Genomic DNA, 20,898 nt, shown 5'->3' on the forward strand with positions numbered 1-20,898 from the left:
ATTCTGATGTTTAATGCTAAATTAGTCTTAAATCAGCGTAAAATTTATAGTTGGAAAGAAATAACAAAGTTTACATTTCAGAAACTAAACAAGCCCTCAAAAGCACAAGCTGCCCTGGACTCCTCGAGTATTTTGAAGCTGCTTTTATGCAGAAAACCTCCGTTCCTCCTGGAGAGAAACATCTCAGTGTTTCACCTCAATGTTTCTTTCGAGAAGGCTATTTTGACAATGCCCCTTTCATGCTATCAACATCACACTACCAAAGCCCTAAATAAAATGCATTTCTCTTGCTGTTTATTATTTGATAAACACTTCATCCAGGAAAGCCAGCACACAGAGCACATCCACTGCCTGCAACAGCGGAAGCAAAGAGTAACTCTCCGTAAATACGTGTTTAAAAGAGAACAGCAGAGATTTTCCTCAGGTGACAGCATTGCAATACCATATGCCAACAAAATTTTCCAGCTCAAACATCATGGTAGCTCAGTATTTTGTCCTGAAGATACATACAAACAAATCAGTAAGTTCTCTTCATACATTTTTATTGCTTTTAATTGTTCCTTTGTAAAAGCAGATTCAACAGGGTTACATTTTTGTTATTAGCATAGAATACTCCTTAAAAATAAACACCCAGTTTATCATACACCTATCATGAAAGCCTTTTTATTGAATTCACTATGAATTCCACACATATTTAACATTTCAGAAGGAAGGGACCATAACTCTTGAGCAGAAATTTTTACCATCAGTATTAACAGAGGACGTCTGTACCAGCACAAAACAAAGGAAGTGCTTTAAAATCTAGGCTGATGGGCTTCTCGCATGCAGGAATACCTCCCTGAGGAAACAGCTTCCGGATATGCACGGAGTCAATACACTGTGACACAGGCTGGCAGCGCAGCATAGCAATAGAATCCATTAAATCTGCACTGGGAGCCAGTTACCAGCAATGCTACATAGTAATTACGGGGAGGAATTTCTCTGAGGTAAATTCTGGTTTTTCAAATGAGATTCTGAAGAATCACCCACTAACGTTTCTGCAGAAACGCTTTACAGCTTGTCCAAATTGTAGAGGACAACCCATCTTTTCCCACAAAAGCTTACAGAGCTTGTAGTTTACTGAGTTATTGCTTGTTCTAATGACTGTTGGAGGTAACAGTTTGGTGTCAGTAAGAAGATTAGTTTATGTATTAATGCAATTCAAAAGTTCACTCAATTTACACAACATAATGAAAAGCTGAATCTGAACTCTCAAGAACTCCATCTTCCCCCCCATCTCAAGTTCGTAACAGGGATTTCATTTGAGGCTGCTTCAGAGTGGAGAAAAAAGGATGAAGCAGATGAGAGAAAATACATTGCCAGCTCACATCAAGGCCTCACTAATTAGAACCACACGTCCCACATGGAGGTGTAACCTACTGCCACACAGCTGTCTGCAATCCTGTTACTACAGCTCCCCTCTCCAGCAACACCACAGAGCCTCCACTCCATCACATCCTTGGAGGGGGCAGGAGACCATGATGGGGTCAGGAAGGGTAGAAAGCAGACAGCAGGGATGCAGCTGGAGGGCAAGGCCTGGCCATATGCCACATGACCAGTCCTCAGTCTGGAGGGGGAGAGACTAAAGAACAAAAATGGAAACACAGCATGTAACAGCAACAAAATCTTAATACAAACAGCCCTCATTCCTGCTGCAGACTTGTCTGAATGAGGGATGCACAATGTCTGAACTGCACGAACTGCTCGTGAGAGCAGTTCTTTCAGCATAAGGCAATGCTTGATAGTTGATTTCTCAAGGCAGTAGGGTATCCAGAAGTGTATAAGGATCATTTTTGTCAACCATGGAGATTTAGCCAATCATGTGATGCTCACCCTGTCGTTGCTTTAGTTGCCTAAAAAAATCCCAAATATTCCTAATTCTGCCTTTCCAATTTAGGAATCTACATTTGCTGAATTACTAGACATGTTATTTAACCCCAGCTGCAGAGGAGCTAACAAAAAGGGGAAGGCAACAACCCCCAAGTTAGAAAAACTTAGCAAGGCCTTGCTTGCTGGGCTAAAAAAGCAGGGGGCACTAGGAGAAGCCTGTTTTATGGGAGGAAAACTAGAAGGTGCTTGTTTGAACCTTCCTCTCACCTCAAAGAGAAAAGACTCAGGCACTCGAAGTTGATTAAAACCAAACCTAGTACAAAGCCAGTCCCTCTTCTTCCTGAAGGTAGCATATTTTTCAGATGGCAAAATGAATTGTCTATTTAAAAAAAGCACATAACCTAAATATATTTTATGCAATCATTGATTTGCGATACTGAACGTTCTCAAAGACTTCTCAGCACATGAAGCCTGTGCCTTGGGCTCATGCACATGGGCAATAAAATAAGACCAACTTTTTAGCCACTTATTTCTGGGGCTTGTGGGGCCACTGCTCCGTTAACACAAACCAACCCAGACACCATCTGCCACGGTAGCCTTTTTACAGTGAATCTGATGGTATTTAACACACAAAATATGTCACATTTCAGAACAAGTTGCCAGCATCTCTCATATAAGATTATTTTCATACACAGATACTCTCACTAACTCCTCAGAATGAATCCCAAACATGACCCAAGAGAAAAAGGATGTAAGTACAAGTCTAATTTTAAACAAGTAACACAACTCTCCCTTCAGCTTCGTCGTATACACACAGGAGCTAAAGGAATCTAAGAATCAAATGCAGAGCTCCTTAAAATAATACCTATTCTAAGTATTTTTATGCTAGCAAAAAATATCTCAATGTTTTAAAGTAGCAAATTTACATTACCTCTTTTATACTAGGATTTTCCTTTACCAGTTTAGCTTTAGTAGAGATGATCCTCCCTAACTGAATATTTACAGACAAGGAAAAATAATTAAACAACAGGATATTTATTTTGCATAGAAATATTTACAGGAAAATACTTAAAAAATTAAGTATTCAAAGTTTCACTGACTTCAAAAAAGCTTCATGCTTATATGCTATAAAAACATATTGCCTTTACTGTGCTCAAATTTACTATTCAGATCTCTGGATCTTCTTATAAGAGCTTTCTTTTGTGCTTCATCAAATCGATGGACTTTGAGATCCTGGTCCCGGTCAAAAGGCCTTCTTTCCTGAGGCTTGTTCTTTTCTTCAGATGCCTTGCTCTTTAGCTTTTTCTGATGTATGTCCATCAGAGATTCTGACCTCTTTGACTCCTGGAAAAATGGGAAGAAGGAAGAGGAAGTCAGTATTACAAGTATCAACAAGGGAGAGAAAATCCAAGTTAAATCCAAGTTAGAGATACCCAATCTCTGCAAACTGTGGAGATTAATTATAAAAATAATGCAAAAGAAATATAAAAGTTGCTCTGCCATTCTTAGAGTCAAATGCAGGCAACATGTCAAGAGCACAGGCTCAGTTTCTGATACACATCCCCAAGCATCTGCATTTGGTCACTGCTAAGGGCAGCAACAAGCTAGATACCCTTTCCATCTTACTCTCATGTGCTATGATGTTTTAAGGTGTGCTCTCTTCAGTATTTGAATTACCTTTTGCAAGCCTAAGGACAGTCACAGGTTTGAGCTAGAGCACATTTTGCCACGTCAAATACTTTTGTTCCATTTATTAAACACACAATCCAGCTAAAATATTACATAAAACTTTTGCTGACTTCACACAGGAGCAGGATACTTCTCACAAAGCTTATGCATCCCCTCCTTTACTTATGTGTATTTGTGTATCTCACAGCAGTCAATTTCTCAGACTCTCAAATCATTACAGACCCTCCAAAAGATCAGTCTGAACCAATTCCCTCACCAGAAAGAGCAAAAGGTGAGCAGGTCTGTTTTCTCATGTCTAGGAACAAGACATCTTTATTCCAGAGGTTCACTTTCCCTCACTCCCTGTGCAAACACGTCATCCCACATACAAATAATAATTCATACATAGCGTAAGAAATGAAAACAGAAAACGGGTAATATTTATTCATGGTGTAACTGCATCAGTGCTGACAGCATTGCACTAGAGAATGTATATGGCAGCAGCACTGAAAGAACTAACTTTAAAAAAACAGTTTAAGAACTAAAGCTCCTGAAAAGAACTATATTCAGAATGATAGTGGAAACAGATAATACAGACGGAATTTAAGGCAGTATGCTAATAACTCTGGATTTGCCAGCCTCTAAATAAAGAGGCACATGTGATTTAATGTATGACAATTAAAAGTGCCAGATAAACTTAAATCATGTAATATAAGTCAAGGTTGTGATTCTCAAGAATTATACTCTCAAGAGACCAGACTGACTTGCAGAAGACATCAGGCCTTAAATCAAGGACGAACACCTGTAAGGCACCAGTCCATATTCTCTGGTGAACAGGGCTGGCAGACAGAGAAGTGGGAGGGAAGTTGACATAGAGTTCAGAATTTTAGTAACCAACATCAGCCTGTGAAAATGGGCTCCTTCTCCAGAGACTGAGGAAAAGTTGAAATAATAATGTTGTTGTAATGAGCAGTTAATGTAATTAATTAAGAAGCATAATTAATGCATTGACCTGCTTAGTCTATCAAGCTTCTTTTGGGTTAATGCATATTTTGTCCTAGAAGTTAAACTTTTACTACTGTTTTATTCCTGGAAAGCTGGTAACTTGGTGAAGCAAGCTAACATCTGACTGAAGGTTGTCTACTGCCAACAACCATGTCCTGATGTGAAGAGGATTTAAGGAAAAACCACTTAAAAACTGAGCCAATGCACACAAATCCCAACTCTGTAACACTTTTCAGCAGCTGCCGGCTGACCTGATCCTGCTCTTCTTGAATTCAATGTCAAATGTTCTAATGACTTAAGCAGCAGTAGGTTTGGGCACTAAAAGGGAAGACTGTAGTAGCACCATCACAGAAACCAGCAGTGCTAGGAATGAGAACCAGAATAAAAGTATGAAGAATTAAAAGAAATGCCAGAAGAGGAAGTATTTTGCTATCACACTTACATTGTATGAAGCCACCTGCTCAACAAGTCTCTTATCTCTCCCAGATAACACGATTTCTTCATCATCCTTACTGGTTGACTTTTTTGCCTCTTCTCTTTCCTGGTGAGTAGAAGCAATCACATGCTACAGTAATCAGAATGTCCGAAGAAAAAAGTAAGGAAATCTATATTTATTTTAATTAAATCTGAAGGTTAGAGGCCACAATAGAGGCCAGCTATTTCTTGCTCAGCTTGATAAAAGAAGAACAACACACTGTAACTGGAAATCGAATGAGCTGATACAGAGCACCTGCCTACTACAGAAGGAAGAGGGAATAAATGAGTGTCAATGTTACTTAAAATCGTTATTTCCTTGCCTTTACCTTTAAGCCCCAGTTAGTAAGTTTTGGAAACGAAGGATAAACTCAAAGCAAAAAAAATGAATTGACCAGCTCAGGGAATCTTTACTTTGCTTTCACAGAATATCAACAGCATCCATACTGCGCACAGGTGTACGTGGATGAGTAAATGCTCACCTTGGCTTTTCTCTCTCTGTCAGCAGGAGTATCTGTCCAAATAGATCTATCTCCTGATTTGTCATCAGCTCTTCTCTTGAATGTTCTTGGGCCAAATCCAAAGCTTTTCAATTCAGGTGGGAGCTCTGTCATCCATGATTCCCTGGTAATTTGCTTGGGTTCATCCTTTATAAAAGAAATACGTGCAGAGGAAGAGTAAAAAGAGCATTATCAAGAATTGCTGTCTGAATCTCTTGGCTTCCAGCAGAAATAATGAATTTTTCTCGAAATATTTAGTGTCCTGAGCAGAACTGCAACTGGGTTCACACAGAAACAGGCAAAGAAAAAAAACACAAATATGCTCCAGCAACAAAATACTAGAAATTAAGAAATGCAACTTACGCTGTCTGCTGAAGTAAGTTTTTCCTTCATTCTCTGAGCTCTGCGTTCAAATTCTTTAGTGACATCAGACTCCACTGGTCCTTTTGCAGGCACTGGGCCTATAATTTCTTCTTCTTCCTCACTACTATCTGTTACCTTCCAAAAATAAAACATTTCTCTCAACCAGAGCTCTAAGTCCATCAAGAAACACTTCAGCTTCACAGGATCAGAATGATTTTATAAACCTAATGCAATGCACCTGCCAGGCAACAAACCCGGATCAAAACTCGGTATTAGAGGTGTTCTAGTATTTTAACATGGATACTTAGTGTCCGTGTTTCCAAAAGCATCATCTCTTGTCTGAAGCAAAACAGCTGGTTAACACAGTGGCAAAGTCCTGCTACTTTATGTCACTCTGCATGCAGCCATGTAGCCCCTGTGGCCCTAGGTAAAGCTGCAACACACAAACTTAGGTGTTTGATACTTTGAGCTTCACCATCACTAGCAACATTTGGATGCATCTCTGGAATAAGGATCACAGCTGTCTCGAGCTTAGATTCTGTAAGGGTGCTAGGAAGAGTTGCACGCAAGCTAGGGCACAGTGACATGCATGGTACTGCACCCCTGGGTTTACAGTTATCTGCCAGTCTCACTTGTTGATTCTGTTACTCTCTTCTTCAACCCCTTTCAACATCACATTCCAAGCAATTATTTGGAGAATGGCTCCAAAAACCCCAAAAGCAGTAGGTGTTAATAAGACCCTTTATGGATGCCATAGGTTGTACTGAAAGCTCACAGTAATCCAAGTTAAAACAGCAGATGTGGACAGAGGCAGAACTAGACGTGAAATGATGGCACCACAGTGCGCCTGGAAGCAAAGCTGAGGTGCCCAGTATCTACAAAAGTGAAAAGATTCAGCTATGGCCTGAATGTGTGTGATAAAGCAACAGGAGTAGGATGAGGACAAGGCTGTACAGTCAGGAAGCAGAGAACACTGTTCCAGAATATAAGGTGGTGGTAAATGAGTTTCAAATGAAAGATGGCTGGGGGGAATGGCTTGCTTTTGTCATCCCAAACTTTGGTTACCTGGTGAGCATCTTAAAATCAAGACTGGACATCATCAGAGAATGTAAAACAGCTCAAGAGTGATGGGCAGTGGAAAACCAGTATCAGTATCCCTCTGCATAAAATAAGGCTCATGAGGCAGAGGTGACCCAGTGGAGGATACAATAATGGAGTACAGAACCTCACTGGAAGAGTTACCTAATAGGAGCATGGGGAATGGAGGACGAGTGAACAGAGGAGGAGAGAAGGAAAGTTATCTGTATACTGAGTTCAAGCCTAATACTTCAGGCTGCTCATAGCTGGCATTTCTCTGCTGTAGAGGGATTTACACTATGGAGGACAGGAGATGTGAAATTAGCCACTTCACTCCTGTCCTGTGTGCCATTTGCAACAGAAACACTGCTCCAAGCTGGTGAAGGCAGTTGGCATGTCTACCTTTCGGAGTCAATGAAGGTACGGTCAGGAAGGCAAGCTTCAGGGAGCAAGAGTTTTGGAGAATGGCTCCAAAAACCCCAAAAGCAGTAGGTGTTAATAAGACACAGCTTCATGTGGCTGTAAACCACAAGGTGCAAGAAGAGGCTTAGCAAATTTAATGGCTGTATGACCAATTTCATCTGAAAGACTGAGAAAGGCAATAAATAGCTTCTCATTTATAAACACCATCAATGCAGCATGGTAACACCAAGTTCTCTCATGATTTTTCTCAAACACATTTATATAGCCAGGCTTTCACTGATTATCTACCACTGCAATATTGCTTCAGCTTTTAGAGAATGGGATAACTGCATTTTCTCTCTCTTTTTAAAGAAGGAGCAGGTGGGGAAGAAGAATAACCATCTTGAGAAACCAAAGTAGTAAACCACTTCCTTCTTCTGTGTACAAACAAATAAAAAATGCAAATATATAACACTTTCACAATAAATTGTAGTGTGAAGTAGTTGAGAATGAAAGGCAAATCTCATGCTGAGTTTTAATTGAAGTGTGTCTCGTTTCCTTTCTCATTAGTCTGAAGTCCAATTCATTCCATTACCACCTGCTTCAAACAAGATGAAATTAAACAAAGATTAAAAAATACTGCCTTCAAGTTTGAAGGGGAAATCAATAGAAGGTGAACAGTCAGCATAGAATAAGCTGCTTCTAAAGATGTACTAGAATACAAAATAAATAAAAATAAACAACCTCACTCATATTCAAAGGTAAAAGATAAAGTATTATTAGGAAGAGGGAAAAAAAAAAGTAAGCCAAGTTCTGTAATAGCTGTAACAAAGCTGATGCTAGATCTATTTAGGGTTAAAAGAGACCTTTATGTTTGCAAAATGTACAAGCAGACCACTTTTGACATCCCTGCCTCAAGAAATCTGTCATTATGATAAACTGCTTGTTATTTGGAGTTGCAAGACGATGAGTATCTTCAAAATGTCAGGCTATCATTCTTCATGAAGGATTATGACAACACTTTGTTGTAGGAGGCTAGAGAATGGTGCACTGCACAACTTCTAACAAAAAAAGTAAAGCTCCAGAGCAGCCTTTGCCTCATTCCTCCCTAGCATGTCCCACAGTGGCTGGGAGTTAAACTTCAGGATGTAAGTATTTTAGAAATAAACACAGTAACTGTTAATTCTCACAATGAATTAACATTTAATTATAGCATGAGAAAGACTCAATTGCCTAAATGCTGGTATCCAACATGATTTTTGATGTCTTAGAGCATCCTGCCTGGCTTCAGACATGCTGCTCAAAAAGGATGCAGGCTTCTCTCTAAGGTGCTACTCCCTATCTGCCAGCCTACTGCAGACAATTCAGATCCTCTGGAATGGTGCTAAAGGCTCTGCTTAAGAAGCTGAATCTTCCCCATACTTCTGGCTGTATTTTATCACAGATCTTAGTCCTGAATGTTCTCTAGGAGTATATGCATCATTTTGTGGCTAGGGCTTATCAGCTATAGGACTTCTAACTAGTTTTTACCCAACCTGATGAGAACAGTCAAAAAAACACGACCCAAAAAACTGCATCAGCATCACTGTCCTGCTCTATTTTACTCCCAGTTACAAGTATCATCTTACTATTGATAAGAACAGTTAGCAACACTGTGGCATCATTCTTGATTGCATTCTTCCAGATACACTTAGTTAACACATCTACTAATAAACATTTTTAAGGAGGTGAAGATATGCAAAATACTCAATCATCTTGCTCCCCATCAGCAATAGAGTAAAAGTTTGAATTATAGGTAAATATTTTCATTTTTACAGCCTGCATTACTTCTTCCATGCCTTTAGAAATTTGAACTTTGCCAAGATGTTCACTTGTGAAGGACATCACACCAAAAGAAATAAAAAAGCACTAGGAAGTGTTACTATGACTGCAGTTTAGGATGCCTACATCTCTTGTGTTCACTGAGTGCATCATGTCAAACAGCAAAATCGCAACAAACTAACCAGCCTTTTTCTTTTTCCAGGCTTATTTATGCTCCACTATTTGACTCAGGCAAAAAATATGCCAGACACTTTCTTGTCTAAAGTTAAACTCTCATTGAGAAGCATGTCCAGTAGACTTTTTCAGGCTCCTACTATAGCTTATATTGAAACAAAAGGCTTCTGTTTCCACAAACCTGGGTACGGAATTCTGATGAAACAGACAGTCCTATGGAACATCTGCTATTCCCAGTGTCCTGTGAAGGTTTCCTAAAGCCAGGAGGTAATGCAGGACCTATAATGGGCCTTGAAGGAACAAAAAAAAATTAATTTATCTTCAACTGGAAGGCAGGAAAAACCCAAGAAGTAACATAGCCAACACAGACAGTGCACTCAGTGACAGCCTTCCACTCCTTGCTGCAGGAAAGCATGTAATAGGTTAATATAAAAATTAAATGTAGATGAGAAATGCAACTCTCCTTCTTCCCTATACCAAGTGTGCCCCTATGCGCACACCACAGAAATAACTGAGTAAGAAGAGTTTCTCCATTCTCCAGGAGGACCTCTGCAGATAGCTAGGATGCAAGAAAACCAGGAAAGTTGCAGCATGTACTCAAGAAATCCACATTTTCCTTCCTTAGCTTCCTTCAGCAGATTCAAGAGCTATGAAAGGTGAGAGGTCAAATACACACTACTCTTTCCCTAGCAACAAAGCCACTTTTGTTCATTCTTGTCTTGCACCAGTTTTGCTGCCCTTCAATAAACAGATTCAGTGAACTGCTCTGATTTTGAATTTATTTTCTCCTGGAGTGGGGATGAGAGAAGAACTTCTGTGATCCCAAGTAACTTCACTGGTTTGGTTTTTTGCCACAGCTCGGAGAGCAGGATAATTTGATTGTCTCCAGGAATACAGAAAGGTGAGAATCTCTTTTCAGCCATGAAAACAGTTCAAAGTATACTACAGACTGTGTTTGCAGCACTGAAAGACTTTTTATACAAGTTTCTCTTAATAATCCACCACGATATTCTTTAAAGCTAATTAAACCCCCAAACAATTAACACCTGAAGAGATATCCAGTGGCAGTATCCTCACAGTGTATCAGCAGAGACTTTATTATGATCTTCAGCTTCTGAGCTTTAAGGCGATCAAACATAACACATGAACTGAGTTATGCTAATTATGGTCTTCTACTAAATCTCGCATAATTAATCAGTACAGCCCTGCTGTAAGTGATATTATTGTCAGGATTTGAAGAAGGGAAATAAAAAGTAGGAAGTCCTGTCAGAAAGCGAATCACAGACAGACATAAGCAATAAACGTGAGCTCAGGCCAGGACAAGGGCATTAGGGAGGTTTCAAACCCAGACAGGAGGTCTGGGTTAAATTTGAAGTTCCACCCCCACCTAGCTGCTTCAAAAAAGAATCAGCTTTTACTCTCCTCCATTCCTTTCTGACTGCTTTCTTGTTAGGGCCACATTTTAAAGTCCCGTTATAATTTAAAGGGACTGAATTTAAACCTATGCATATACGGCCAAAATAATCTCATTTTAGCATACAAGTATGAATGGAGGATGAGAGACAGTTAAACCATACTATAAAAAAAGCTTTCTACTAAAATATATGAGAACATCAACGTTGTGGGCTGTATCTGTGCAACCTGTGAAAAAGAGCAGATGTCAAATACTCTGCCTTGCTTCTGTTGCAGCCCAAAGAATGGAAAAACAGTTCCCATTTTCATCCCTCCCACACTTTCCATTTCTATGCTTTTGTTTTCCACATGAATAACCCTGTTGCTTGGGTCTTCCCTCAGCAACACACAGCCAACATGATTCTTGACATTTTCCTGGATGTCCAAAGACTCTCTGAACAGGTGAAGTGAATCTAAATCAAACTGTTAAACACATTCTGCTGCTGTTGGAAACTTCTCTACCTATATATACGTGTTTAAAAAAAAACACCCCAAAAATCCTTAGCATGAATTAAGCTCTAACTTAAGGAATACTGGATTTCATATACAGCAAAAAACTCTTCCCTGTTGTTGGGCTTGGAGTTCTTGAAAAAGGGTGTTTCAAGATGGGCATTTCAGCATTTCTGTGATGTGTTAACAACATTCTTTAAGATAACTTTTGCTCTTTACCTTGATGTGTGAATACTTTGGGAATACTTATGAGTGCCGCACTTCTGTCTAGCACTGCTAAACAGCAAAATCCTTTCCAAAGTCAAAGGAAAACCATTCATGTATATATTTTATGTTGGAATGATTCAAACAATTTTTAACAAGCTGTGAATTCCCACATGAGCTGCTCCTAAACATGAATATGTTGCTTTGGCAAGTCTGGAGAAGATGTAACAGAACAAAAGCTTTTCTAAAAGAATGAGTATGTCACACACAGCTAATAAACATTATGTCTATACATTAAAACAAACAGCTGTTATTTGCTTCAATTATTCATGGTTAAAGTGAACTATCAAGTTGCTCAATGCTTGAGGCAATGCAGCAGGGAGATAGTTAACAGCACTGTGTCTACACCCTGCACAGCTTACATGCCTCAGTGTGTCAGACTCCCAGGTGTACGGGAGCGGAAGACAGACAGAGCTCTAATCACATCACACCTTTCCCACCTACTCAGAGTGCAGAATGGCTCTGCTCAATCTGCCTTCTGTGTGTGCTAGGAGCAATTGTATGGTAGCTAGGACAAAAAAAACCCTAGCAAGCGCCTTTTCCTGCTTTAATCTTTCACACTCTAGACACAGAGCAGACTCCTGCCCTCTGAATGTAAATGCCCCCTGAATGTAAATGCAAGTTACCCAACATTTTGGAAATAAACTGCTAAGTGGAAGTAAAAGTTGGGTGAATATACAAAAAAATATTATATGATGGGTCACCACCTGCATTACTGCTCATCTCTCTAACCTCCAGACTACAAATTGCCTCTTTCCTTCCTCTTTTCTTTTGCATACTTTGACATAAAATTTTACTACAGGACTGGTCCTGTCAAAAATCAAGAAAACAAGAAGGCTACCACTGCTGATATTAAAAGCTACAAGTATTTATTTGCTTTATTAGAGATCACATTATTTTAGTGATTCCCTAGATTTTATGATCAACAATTATGCATATGAAACAGGAGAAAGAAAAAAAATATTACCCTTGGGACCACCAAATAAGCCCACTGAATGTGACAGCCACAATTAGAAGAGTTGGTCAGTTATAGCAAAGTGTAACCAGACAGATACAGAAAGGATGCTTACACAGCTCAAGAACAAATTGAGTCCCTTTCCTAGAACTGAAAACTCCTACATGATAGGCAAGTATTGATGCATTTTATCTACCAGCTCTTTATTGCTCTGAGGAAGGTAACATCGATCAAAGGACTTTCTTGTACCTTCCATCAATAAATGTCCCCTTGAAAGTGCCAATTTCACTATGGATTATTTCAAATTATAGAAGGAAGTGCACAGATTAATGTAAAGACTAGAATGCTGTGAGACATGGTTACGTTCTGCACAGAAAATCCATAAACAGTTGTTTGGGTTTTTTTTGGGGGGGAAGGGGGAAAGTATTTTATAACTGCATGCAAACTAACAGAAAACTTTCTGATAGAGGCTATAAATAATATTTGCTTAGACCTGAGCTCTTGCCTTCTACAAACCTACACTGTTCAGATTAGTTTTGCACCTGGAGATTCAAAAATAACCCCTGATGCATTAGCAAATGACAATTCCAATAACCTGCATTGCACTGCACCACACAAACGTTAACTGCCATACTCATTCAGCCCAGAATTAAACACGGAACTGAGTCCTTGCACCTGTAATTTGTTTTTTCTGCATTGATTTGAGACCTACCATAAGAAATAGATCTTGAATGTCAAATTTCCTCTCACAATTCTTATTTTTAATTTTTCTCTCCACTCAGGACTAGGAGGGCAGTGTGTTCTATCTCAAAGGAATGCCATTCCCATTCTCAGAATGTGGAGGAAGCAACTCTAAGCATTTGAACCTGAAGTGCACAACTGGAAGTGTTCTGTAATAGCGCGACAAAATATTTTACCTTAAATAACCATGTTTCAAGGAAAAGAGTCTGAAAATAATTCAACTTCAATTACCTCTCTGGAGAATCATCCTGTTTTTTAAATCCAGGAGGAAGAGCAGGCCCAAAAAAGCCATCATCATCATCATCATCATCTTCCTGATTTCTTTTTGGCTTTCTGCAAATAAAAAGATTTCACTTAATAATTACCTTGACATGCACAGCAATTATCAACATTTTAAAAAGGAAAAAAAACCCCATAAAATTATTCCAAACAGTCTTATGTACTAAATATCCTGCTGTTACCAAGGAGACCGTGCAAAAGGATCCAAAATAATTTGAAGCAATTAAAGAACTGGGAGCATAAGCTTCACTCCAAAAATGCTCTGACATTTCAAAAAACATTAAGAATGCTTTTGCTGCAGATGGAAGAGTAGTGTAATGTTGAAATATTATTCTCTAGTCACAAAATAATTTGAAATTCAACACCTTTTTCTGCATTTTTATACACTGTCTGCATTTTCACTAGTAATTTCCCCAGTTCAGTTCTAATTAACTGAAAAACTGTTGAGTAAGACAAGAAAAAAGTGAGTAATATTTACTCTTAAGATGGCATAACACCCTTCAAGTGCTTTATACAAGGCCTAGCACAAACACATACAGCAGCTGTAAGTACTCAACCCCGCCAAATGAGAGTATATGCACACTCCTGTTATTTGCTAAACAAACCATGTTTTTTCATTAGAGTTGACTCATGGACATAAATTCATGGCCATAAACAGTTCTTTATGAACTTTCAGTGAGAAGTAGTATACCAGAAACAGGGTAAAACTCAAGCACCGAGTACATACATTATAAGTGGTGTCTGATCTTGGTATAAACCAAGCAAAATACTAAGGATTTGATTACTTTAATGGCAGAATTAATGTAAAGACAGAGATCTGATTGCCCAAAATAACTTAATTCCATTGTAGGGTGTCAGACAGGTCAGCTGGACATTCTTGACCACAAAGAACATGCAGAACATGTCATGAAGTTTCACACAGGTACAGGGTTTAAATTTTTATTTATATAATACTGTCCCTGTCTCATAATTTATACAGAAATATTTCATTTGCAATACAATGTCAATATACAAATAACCTAAGAATACACTCACTTGGGTGCTGGATCTCCTATCTCTTCTTCAGAATCTCTGTTTGTATCTCTGGGTAGAGGAACTGATTCCGAGTCATCATCGCTGTCAGGAGTTTCTGAGCTACAGCTGCTTTTATAGCCTGGAGGCAATGCTGGTCCTGCAACTGAATGTCCCAGTATTTGGGATAATTAGTAAACATTTTAATTAAGTACGATCTATTTTGGTACTTCCAAAACATCTACCTGGAATTAAGTTTATTCAATCATTGTTCTGTCTAGCATTTAGAGAAGACAAATAAACAAACTTCTAGAAGTTACTTTTTTTTCAGCATCATATTTCAATGAACAACCCCCCTGAATTAAATTAGTAAATTACTAATCCATTACTACATGAGTGTCTTCTGGAACAGGACTAGAAAGCCATTTTATCTAGCAACTGATTTACAATACATATGGCATGAACTGGTGTATTTAAAAGAAACTATCACCTTAATAAAACATTTGAATATTACTGGTGAAGAATCACTCCATTTGTGCATACACAGCATGGGAGACCATAGATTAGTGGAATTTAATTGCCAGCCTGCCTTAGGAATGGTTTAGCAATTACAGTTATTCTCAGTTCAGCTAAGCATGAACAGCAAGCACAGACTTAAGTACTCTGCTGAAAAAAAGGGATGATTTAGGCATTCAGACATCAAAGAATCACTACTGTCAGGAGGCTGGGGCAGTGGATGGAGCTTTTATCATCCAGTCAACCCTTTACACTCTGGAGTATGAGGGGGAATATCCCAGCAAAGGAAAGAATTAGACGCCAACACTGCTAACAGGCCTGAGCCATTTCTGGCACTGTCTCCACAAGAAGGCGCACCCTTTACAGACTTAATTTGGATATAGTGCCATGTACGCTGGGTAAAGAAGCAGCTTAGCCACTGATCCTAACAGCAAATGCCCCCTAAATAAGACACTGTGTTAACACAGACACCCCACAGGCTCAATCAAAACAGAGCCAGCTGGAGTAAGCAAAGACCAGCAATGGCCCCAAATAAGAGGCCTTCCCACACCCAGGGCCAGCACCAATTTACACAAACAACACAAACAGACATCTGATATAACGGAGATTTAATCCTACTGAAGATTTAGCATCCAGAAACACAGACACTGTTCCTCCTTTTAATATTTCAAGCACCAAGTCCAAGACAGACAGGACAGAAAGATGCTTTGGTGAGAAAAGACATTGTTAGCTTTATGAATTGTTAAGGGTTAGATGAAAAGATGAGGTGGAATAAAACTACAGAAATGAAGGGTACCAGGAAATTACATCTTCAGATAAAGAACTACGACTTTTTGATGGTTCAAAATAAAACCTGATACAGACTATGGTTCCATTGTTAGCTGACAAAGGCCAGGCAGAAATTGAGTCCTTTGAGTGAACTTCATAAAGCTTTACTGATCTTTAGCACAAGACACAGAACAAGGTCAGTCTATTAGTTACAAAGCATCCAGACAGATCTACCATTATTTTGTTTTCTGTTTTAATGGGAAAAACTTTAACCAGGATATACAAAGCCATTTCAGCACTAAGAAAGAAAAAAACCCTCACAACACCCCAGCCTATAAAGCAAGCTCAAGATGAGAGGGAACCAACAAATCAAGGATAAATAGGAATAAAGGCTGCTATTAAGAAGTCTCCCATCTTGGTATGAGAAACACCACTGGATAGAGAGCACTTAAAAACCAGACAAAGCCTAAACAATGGCTTTCTCCAGCTTTATTTGCTCTGAACACAGACAAGTAAGAGAAGGCCTCAGACTAAAAGGAGCAAACTGAGAGATGCAGCTTGAGGAGTCTGACACTGTAGAGGAATAGAAAGATAGGGAGCAGCTTTGTGAACTGGAAAGAACTCATAAAACCAAAACTATTTAAGGAAGAAGACTGGTCCCACTGATGTGTTGGCTAACATCAGGGTTAACCCACATGCTTTTTATCCCAATTCCTCTTCGTTTTGATGGCACAACCCTTTGCGTGGGCTATGCAATAAACTGGCTCAGGGAACTTAAGAGACATAAAAATAACACTGCAAAACCCAGAACTCCCATGACAGAACTGTTTGTTCGTGCAACTGCAGTCTAAGCAGGACTAACCAGAATCAAAATAAGAGAACAGAGAATGGTTCACAAAGGGAAAATGGCATTTAAAGCCTGTGGAAGGAAAAGTCCTTGGACATGGTGAAAGAAGTGGTGGAGAAAGAGACTTGGGAGAATGGGGATTAAAAATTACTATGGTCCTGGTACTGACTGAGACTCTTATTGTTTGAGACTCTTAATCAGTACAGATAATGGTATAGCAATGGATCAGGGTAGGGAGCCAAGGAAAGAGTAGAAAGGAAGGAATGGGAATTGCTATGCATAGGTTCTAGAGGCAAAGAAAGGAAAGGGTAAAGAGGGAGGCCAAGATCTAATGAGAAGCTTGTGAATGAAATGCCCTGGAAGACACGGAAAAGTGAAAAGATACAGACCAAAGAAGGAATAGAAAAAAGCTCAAGACCCACAGCTCACCTCAACCTTTCAGGCAGCTGTAGAGAGCCATGAGGTCCTCCTGAGCCTTCTCTTCTCCAGATCAAACACCCCCAGGTCCCTCAGCCGTTCCTCAGCACACTCCTGCTCCAGACCCTTCACCAGCTCCATTGCCCTTCTGTGGACCCCCTCCAGCACCTCAATGCGTCTCTTGTAGCGACAGGCCCAGAGCTGAACACAGGATCAGAGGTGCAGCCTCACCAGTGCCAGTACAGGGGGATGATCACTGCCCTGGCCCTGCTGGCCACACTATTGCTGATACAGGCCAGGATGCTGTTGGCCTTCTTGGCTGCCTGGGCACAAGCTGGCTCACATCCAGCTGTAAATCAGCATCCCAGGTCCTTCTCTGCAGAGCAGCTTTCCAGCCACTCTTCCCCAAGCCTGTAGAATTGCATGGGGATGTTGCAGCCCAACAACCCCAACCAGCATTTTGCCTCATTGAATCCCATACCCCTGGCCACCCATCAACCCAGCCTGTCCAGATCCCAGATCCCGAGCCTCCCTACTCTCCAGCAGACCAACACTCCCCACCAAATTGGTGTTATCTGCAAATTTACTGAGGGTGGAACTCAATCCCCTCATCCAGATCATCAAAGAAGATATTAAAAACTGTTGGCCCTAACTGAGCCCTGAGGAACATCACTAGATGTGATGCCATTTACCACTCTCTGGGCTCAGCCATCCAGCCAGTTTTTAACTCAGCAAAGAATCCACCTATCCAGGCCATAAGCAGCCAATTTGACCAGGAGAACACTGTGGAGACACTGTCAAATGCTTTACTGAAGTCCAAATAGATAATGTCCACAGCCTTTCCCTCACCAACCAGGTGGGTCACCTTGTCGCATTTGGCACCCAAGAGGCCAAACTGCATCCTGGAGTGCATCAAACACAGCACAACCACTGAAATGAGTTAGTGCAGCCTCACCTGGAGCACTGTGTGCAGCTCTGGGCCCCACAGTTTAAGAAGGATGTGAAGGTCCTTGAATGTGTCCAGAGGAGGGCAACAAAGCTGGTGAACCCGTTGGAAGAAATGTCAACAGGAGTAGCTAAGGACTTTGGGCTTGTCTAATTTGGAGAAAAGAAGGCTGAGGGGTGATCCCATCACTCCCTACAGCTTCATGAGGTGGAAAAGTGGAGAGGGAGGTGCTGATCTCTTCTCTCCCTGGTCTCTAGGTTTAAAGTTGCATCAAGAAAATGTTAGACTGAACTTCAGAAGCATTTCTCGTCCAAGATGGTGGCCAAACACTAGAACAGGCCTTCTAACAAGGTGGTGGATGCCTCAAGCCTGTCAGTGTTTAAGAGGCATTTGGACAATGACCTTAATAACATGTTTTAACTTTTGGCCAGCCATGAAGTGACTGGGCTTGGTGATCATTACAGGTCCCTTCCAACTGAATAATCTGTTCTATTATCTTACAGTTCTGAATGGGACCTTTTAGACAGGAGTCTAATAATGGTTATTCAAAGTCCTATTTTGTTGCTGTTGGAAGGCTGAAATTATGAAAGTAGAAAAAAAAAAAAACCCAAACCCAAATCCCAGTGTTCTTAAAAAAAATGAAAGGTCATCTTAAGAATAAGTGAGACCACAAGGAAAGAACACATACTGTAAAAGCTGTTCAGCTTTAAAAAGTGAAGTATCTCTTAAAATAACTGGAATATAAAGGAGATGGTTACAGAACAACTTTCAGGCCCAGACTGTCTCAAGACCCAGCACAAGTTACAGCACAGAAGAGGTTTCTGGCAGCCCTACTACATGATTTTGCAACTTGGAACCTTCAGGCACCAGGCTGCATCTGCAGCTGTACCTCTGTACAAACTGTGTTACACCAAAGTATCTGCTCTTCTCTTCCTCCTCTGTAGTGCAGCAGTATGCCTCCTGTGTCGAGCAGGTACACTGAGTTGTTGAGCCAAGCTGTTGTAAGTCAGGATAAGCTTATAGAAGTTATAAAGCCAAATAAACAACACCACCCCCCCCCCCCATTTTGGGGGGTTTGGTATGTTTTGTTGTTTGTAGCTTTTTTGGGTATATTTTAAGGCAAATAAACTCCTTCACCCACTTCACATAGAAATCCCCAAGCAGATGTGGTACTGTAACTGCAGAGCTGATGTATACCTGGGCAAAACGTGGACACACCAGGCTGAATAACCTAGACTAGATATTGCCAAAACAGTTGGTATCAGAAAACCAGTCTAATGGTAAGTTTAACTTATGTTGTTCAGTGGATTCTTCCACAGTGTGGATATATGTATCGCATGTATGATGTATGAGAATGCTGGTGTAAGGAAACTAAGTCATCACCACATATATCATTAGGAAAAGCTGCATTATTTCAGACAGGCGTGTTAGTCAGGACTTGAGTAGAAAGCCAAGCTGCGGGCCCGGAGCTTGACGTTGCTATGGTATTGCTAAGGCAGCACCTTGCTTTTCCTTCCTACTGCTCCCTCTTCTGGATTAAAAAATGAGAAGAGCGGATGAGCACACCAAACCTTTCCCATTGGAGCTGCACTGTTGGGAATAACTGAATGATCACTGAAACACTGCCAGTAATTGAATGTATATACACTAATGACTTGAGGATGGATTAAAGACAGGGAGTACTAACGCTCAAACTGATACTTCCAGAGATATTACCGCATGTAAGGGTTTAGAGTGGGGGGATCCAAGCACCACTGCAGAAGAGCCAGCCTGGCAGTCAGCTGGCCCTGGGGAGATCCCACTGCTGTCAACACCAGAGACCCTAGGAGGTGCAGCACCACAGCCTCATTGCTCACAGGCCAGCTCTGCATCCTGAGGGAAACTGGCTAGAACACAGCAGTTTCACAACATGTTTTGGTCTGACACAGGAGAACAGGAGGCAAGACCTAATCACTGCCTTGTTTTATTTTTCTACCCACTAACATCACACTCAGAGCTACTAACAAACACGAGCATAGAAATGCAGGAAAATAATAAACAAATCCATGCAATATTAAGAAAAAAAAAAAAAAAAAGGAAAGGTTTAGACAATTTCATGTCTGCAGTACCACATCATGTGAGTACTGTTTTATAGAATCACAGGATGGTTTGCGTTGGAAGAAACCTTAAAGCTCATCCAGTTCCAACCCCTCCTGCCATGGGCAGGGGCACCTTCTGCTAGACCAGGTTGCTCCAAGCCCCGTCCAGCCTGGCCTTGAACACTGCCAGGAATGGGGCAGCCACAGCTTCTATGGGCAGTCTGTGCTAGTGCCTTAACACCCTCTTAGCGAAGCATTTCTTACTAACACCTAACCTAAATCTACCCTCTTCCAATTTAAAGCTATTCCCCCTTGTGCAGCTCACCACACGCCCTTATAAACAGCCCCTCTCTAGACTTCTTGTAGCGCCTTCACGCACTGGAAACTGCCCTAAGGTCTCCCGGAGCCTGCTCTTCTCCAGGCTGAACAGAACACTTGTTTTCCCTTGGGGAAGTCACTCTAACACCTCCCCGTGAAGCTCTGCGCCCCCGCGGCACCGATAACCGCGGACCGACCCTGCAGCACCCGCACTCCGCGGACCCCGGACCCGCACCACAGCCCCGCCGGCACGGATCGAGCCTCCCCGCGTCGCGCCTCACCCTGGCTGAAGTCCTCACCCGGGTCCGCCTCTGCGCAGCGCGGGAACCCGGGCGGCAGCTCGGGGCCGATGAGCTCCCGAGCCATGGCGAGGCCTGCGCAGCGCGCATGCGCCACAAGGCCTCCACCTCCTCTGCCCCCTCCAGCCCCGCCCCTCCGCTGCCACACTTCCGGCGCTGCGGTACGCAGGAAGAGTCAGGGAGCGCGGCGGAGGCCCGGAAGTG

General features: G+C 41.1%; 1 protein-coding gene across 2 annotated transcripts; it reads right to left on the reverse strand.

Annotated features, from left to right (window-relative positions):
- Positions 1-2,888: 2,888 nt before the first annotated feature.
- On the reverse strand, positions 2,889-20,823 carry GPALPP1 (GPALPP motifs containing 1). 2 transcript variants are annotated; one of them, XM_061369919.1, is made up of 8 exons: positions 20,677-20,823; positions 14,530-14,671; positions 13,447-13,548; positions 9,535-9,643; positions 5,880-6,014; positions 5,499-5,663; positions 4,985-5,083; positions 2,889-3,213 (listed from the first exon to the last, which is right to left on the reverse strand). In XM_061369919.1, exons 1-8 carry the CDS (start codon positions 20,759-20,761, stop codon positions 2,995-2,997), a joined length of 1,056 nt encoding a protein of 351 aa, XP_061225903.1. In that variant the 5' UTR covers positions 20,762-20,823; the 3' UTR covers positions 2,889-2,994. The 2 variants fall into 2 exon arrangements, with proteins under 2 accessions (XP_061225903.1, XP_061225904.1); XM_061369920.1 differs by lacking the exon at positions 5,880-6,014.
- Between the last annotated feature and the right edge of the window lie 75 nt (positions 20,824-20,898).

This window comes from Neopsephotus bourkii, unplaced genomic scaffold, assembly GCF_033783945.1.
Source record: "Neopsephotus bourkii isolate Nb327-2 ecotype Australia unplaced genomic scaffold, CSIRO-AGI_Nbou_v1 NB_1520, whole genome shotgun sequence".
NCBI classification, from domain to species: Eukaryota; Metazoa; Chordata; class Aves; order Psittaciformes; family Psittacidae; genus Neopsephotus; species Neopsephotus bourkii.

What these genes read in the sequence shown, in the direction of transcription:
- GPALPP1 (XM_061369919.1), bottom strand. Translation starts at nt 20,761, where the DNA reads ATGGCTCGGGAGCTCATCGGCCCCGAGCTGCCGCCCGGGTTCCCGCGC. An exon ending in GGGTGAGGACTTCAGCCAGG is followed by an intron (nt 14,672 to 20,676) that starts GTGAGGCGCGAC and finishes TGGGACATTCAG; the next exon opens with TTGCAGGACCAGCATTGCCT. An exon ending in CAGGATGATTCTCCAGAGAG is followed by an intron (nt 9,644 to 13,446) that starts GTAATTGAAGTT and finishes TGTTCCTTCAAG; the next exon opens with GCCCATTATAGGTCCTGCAT.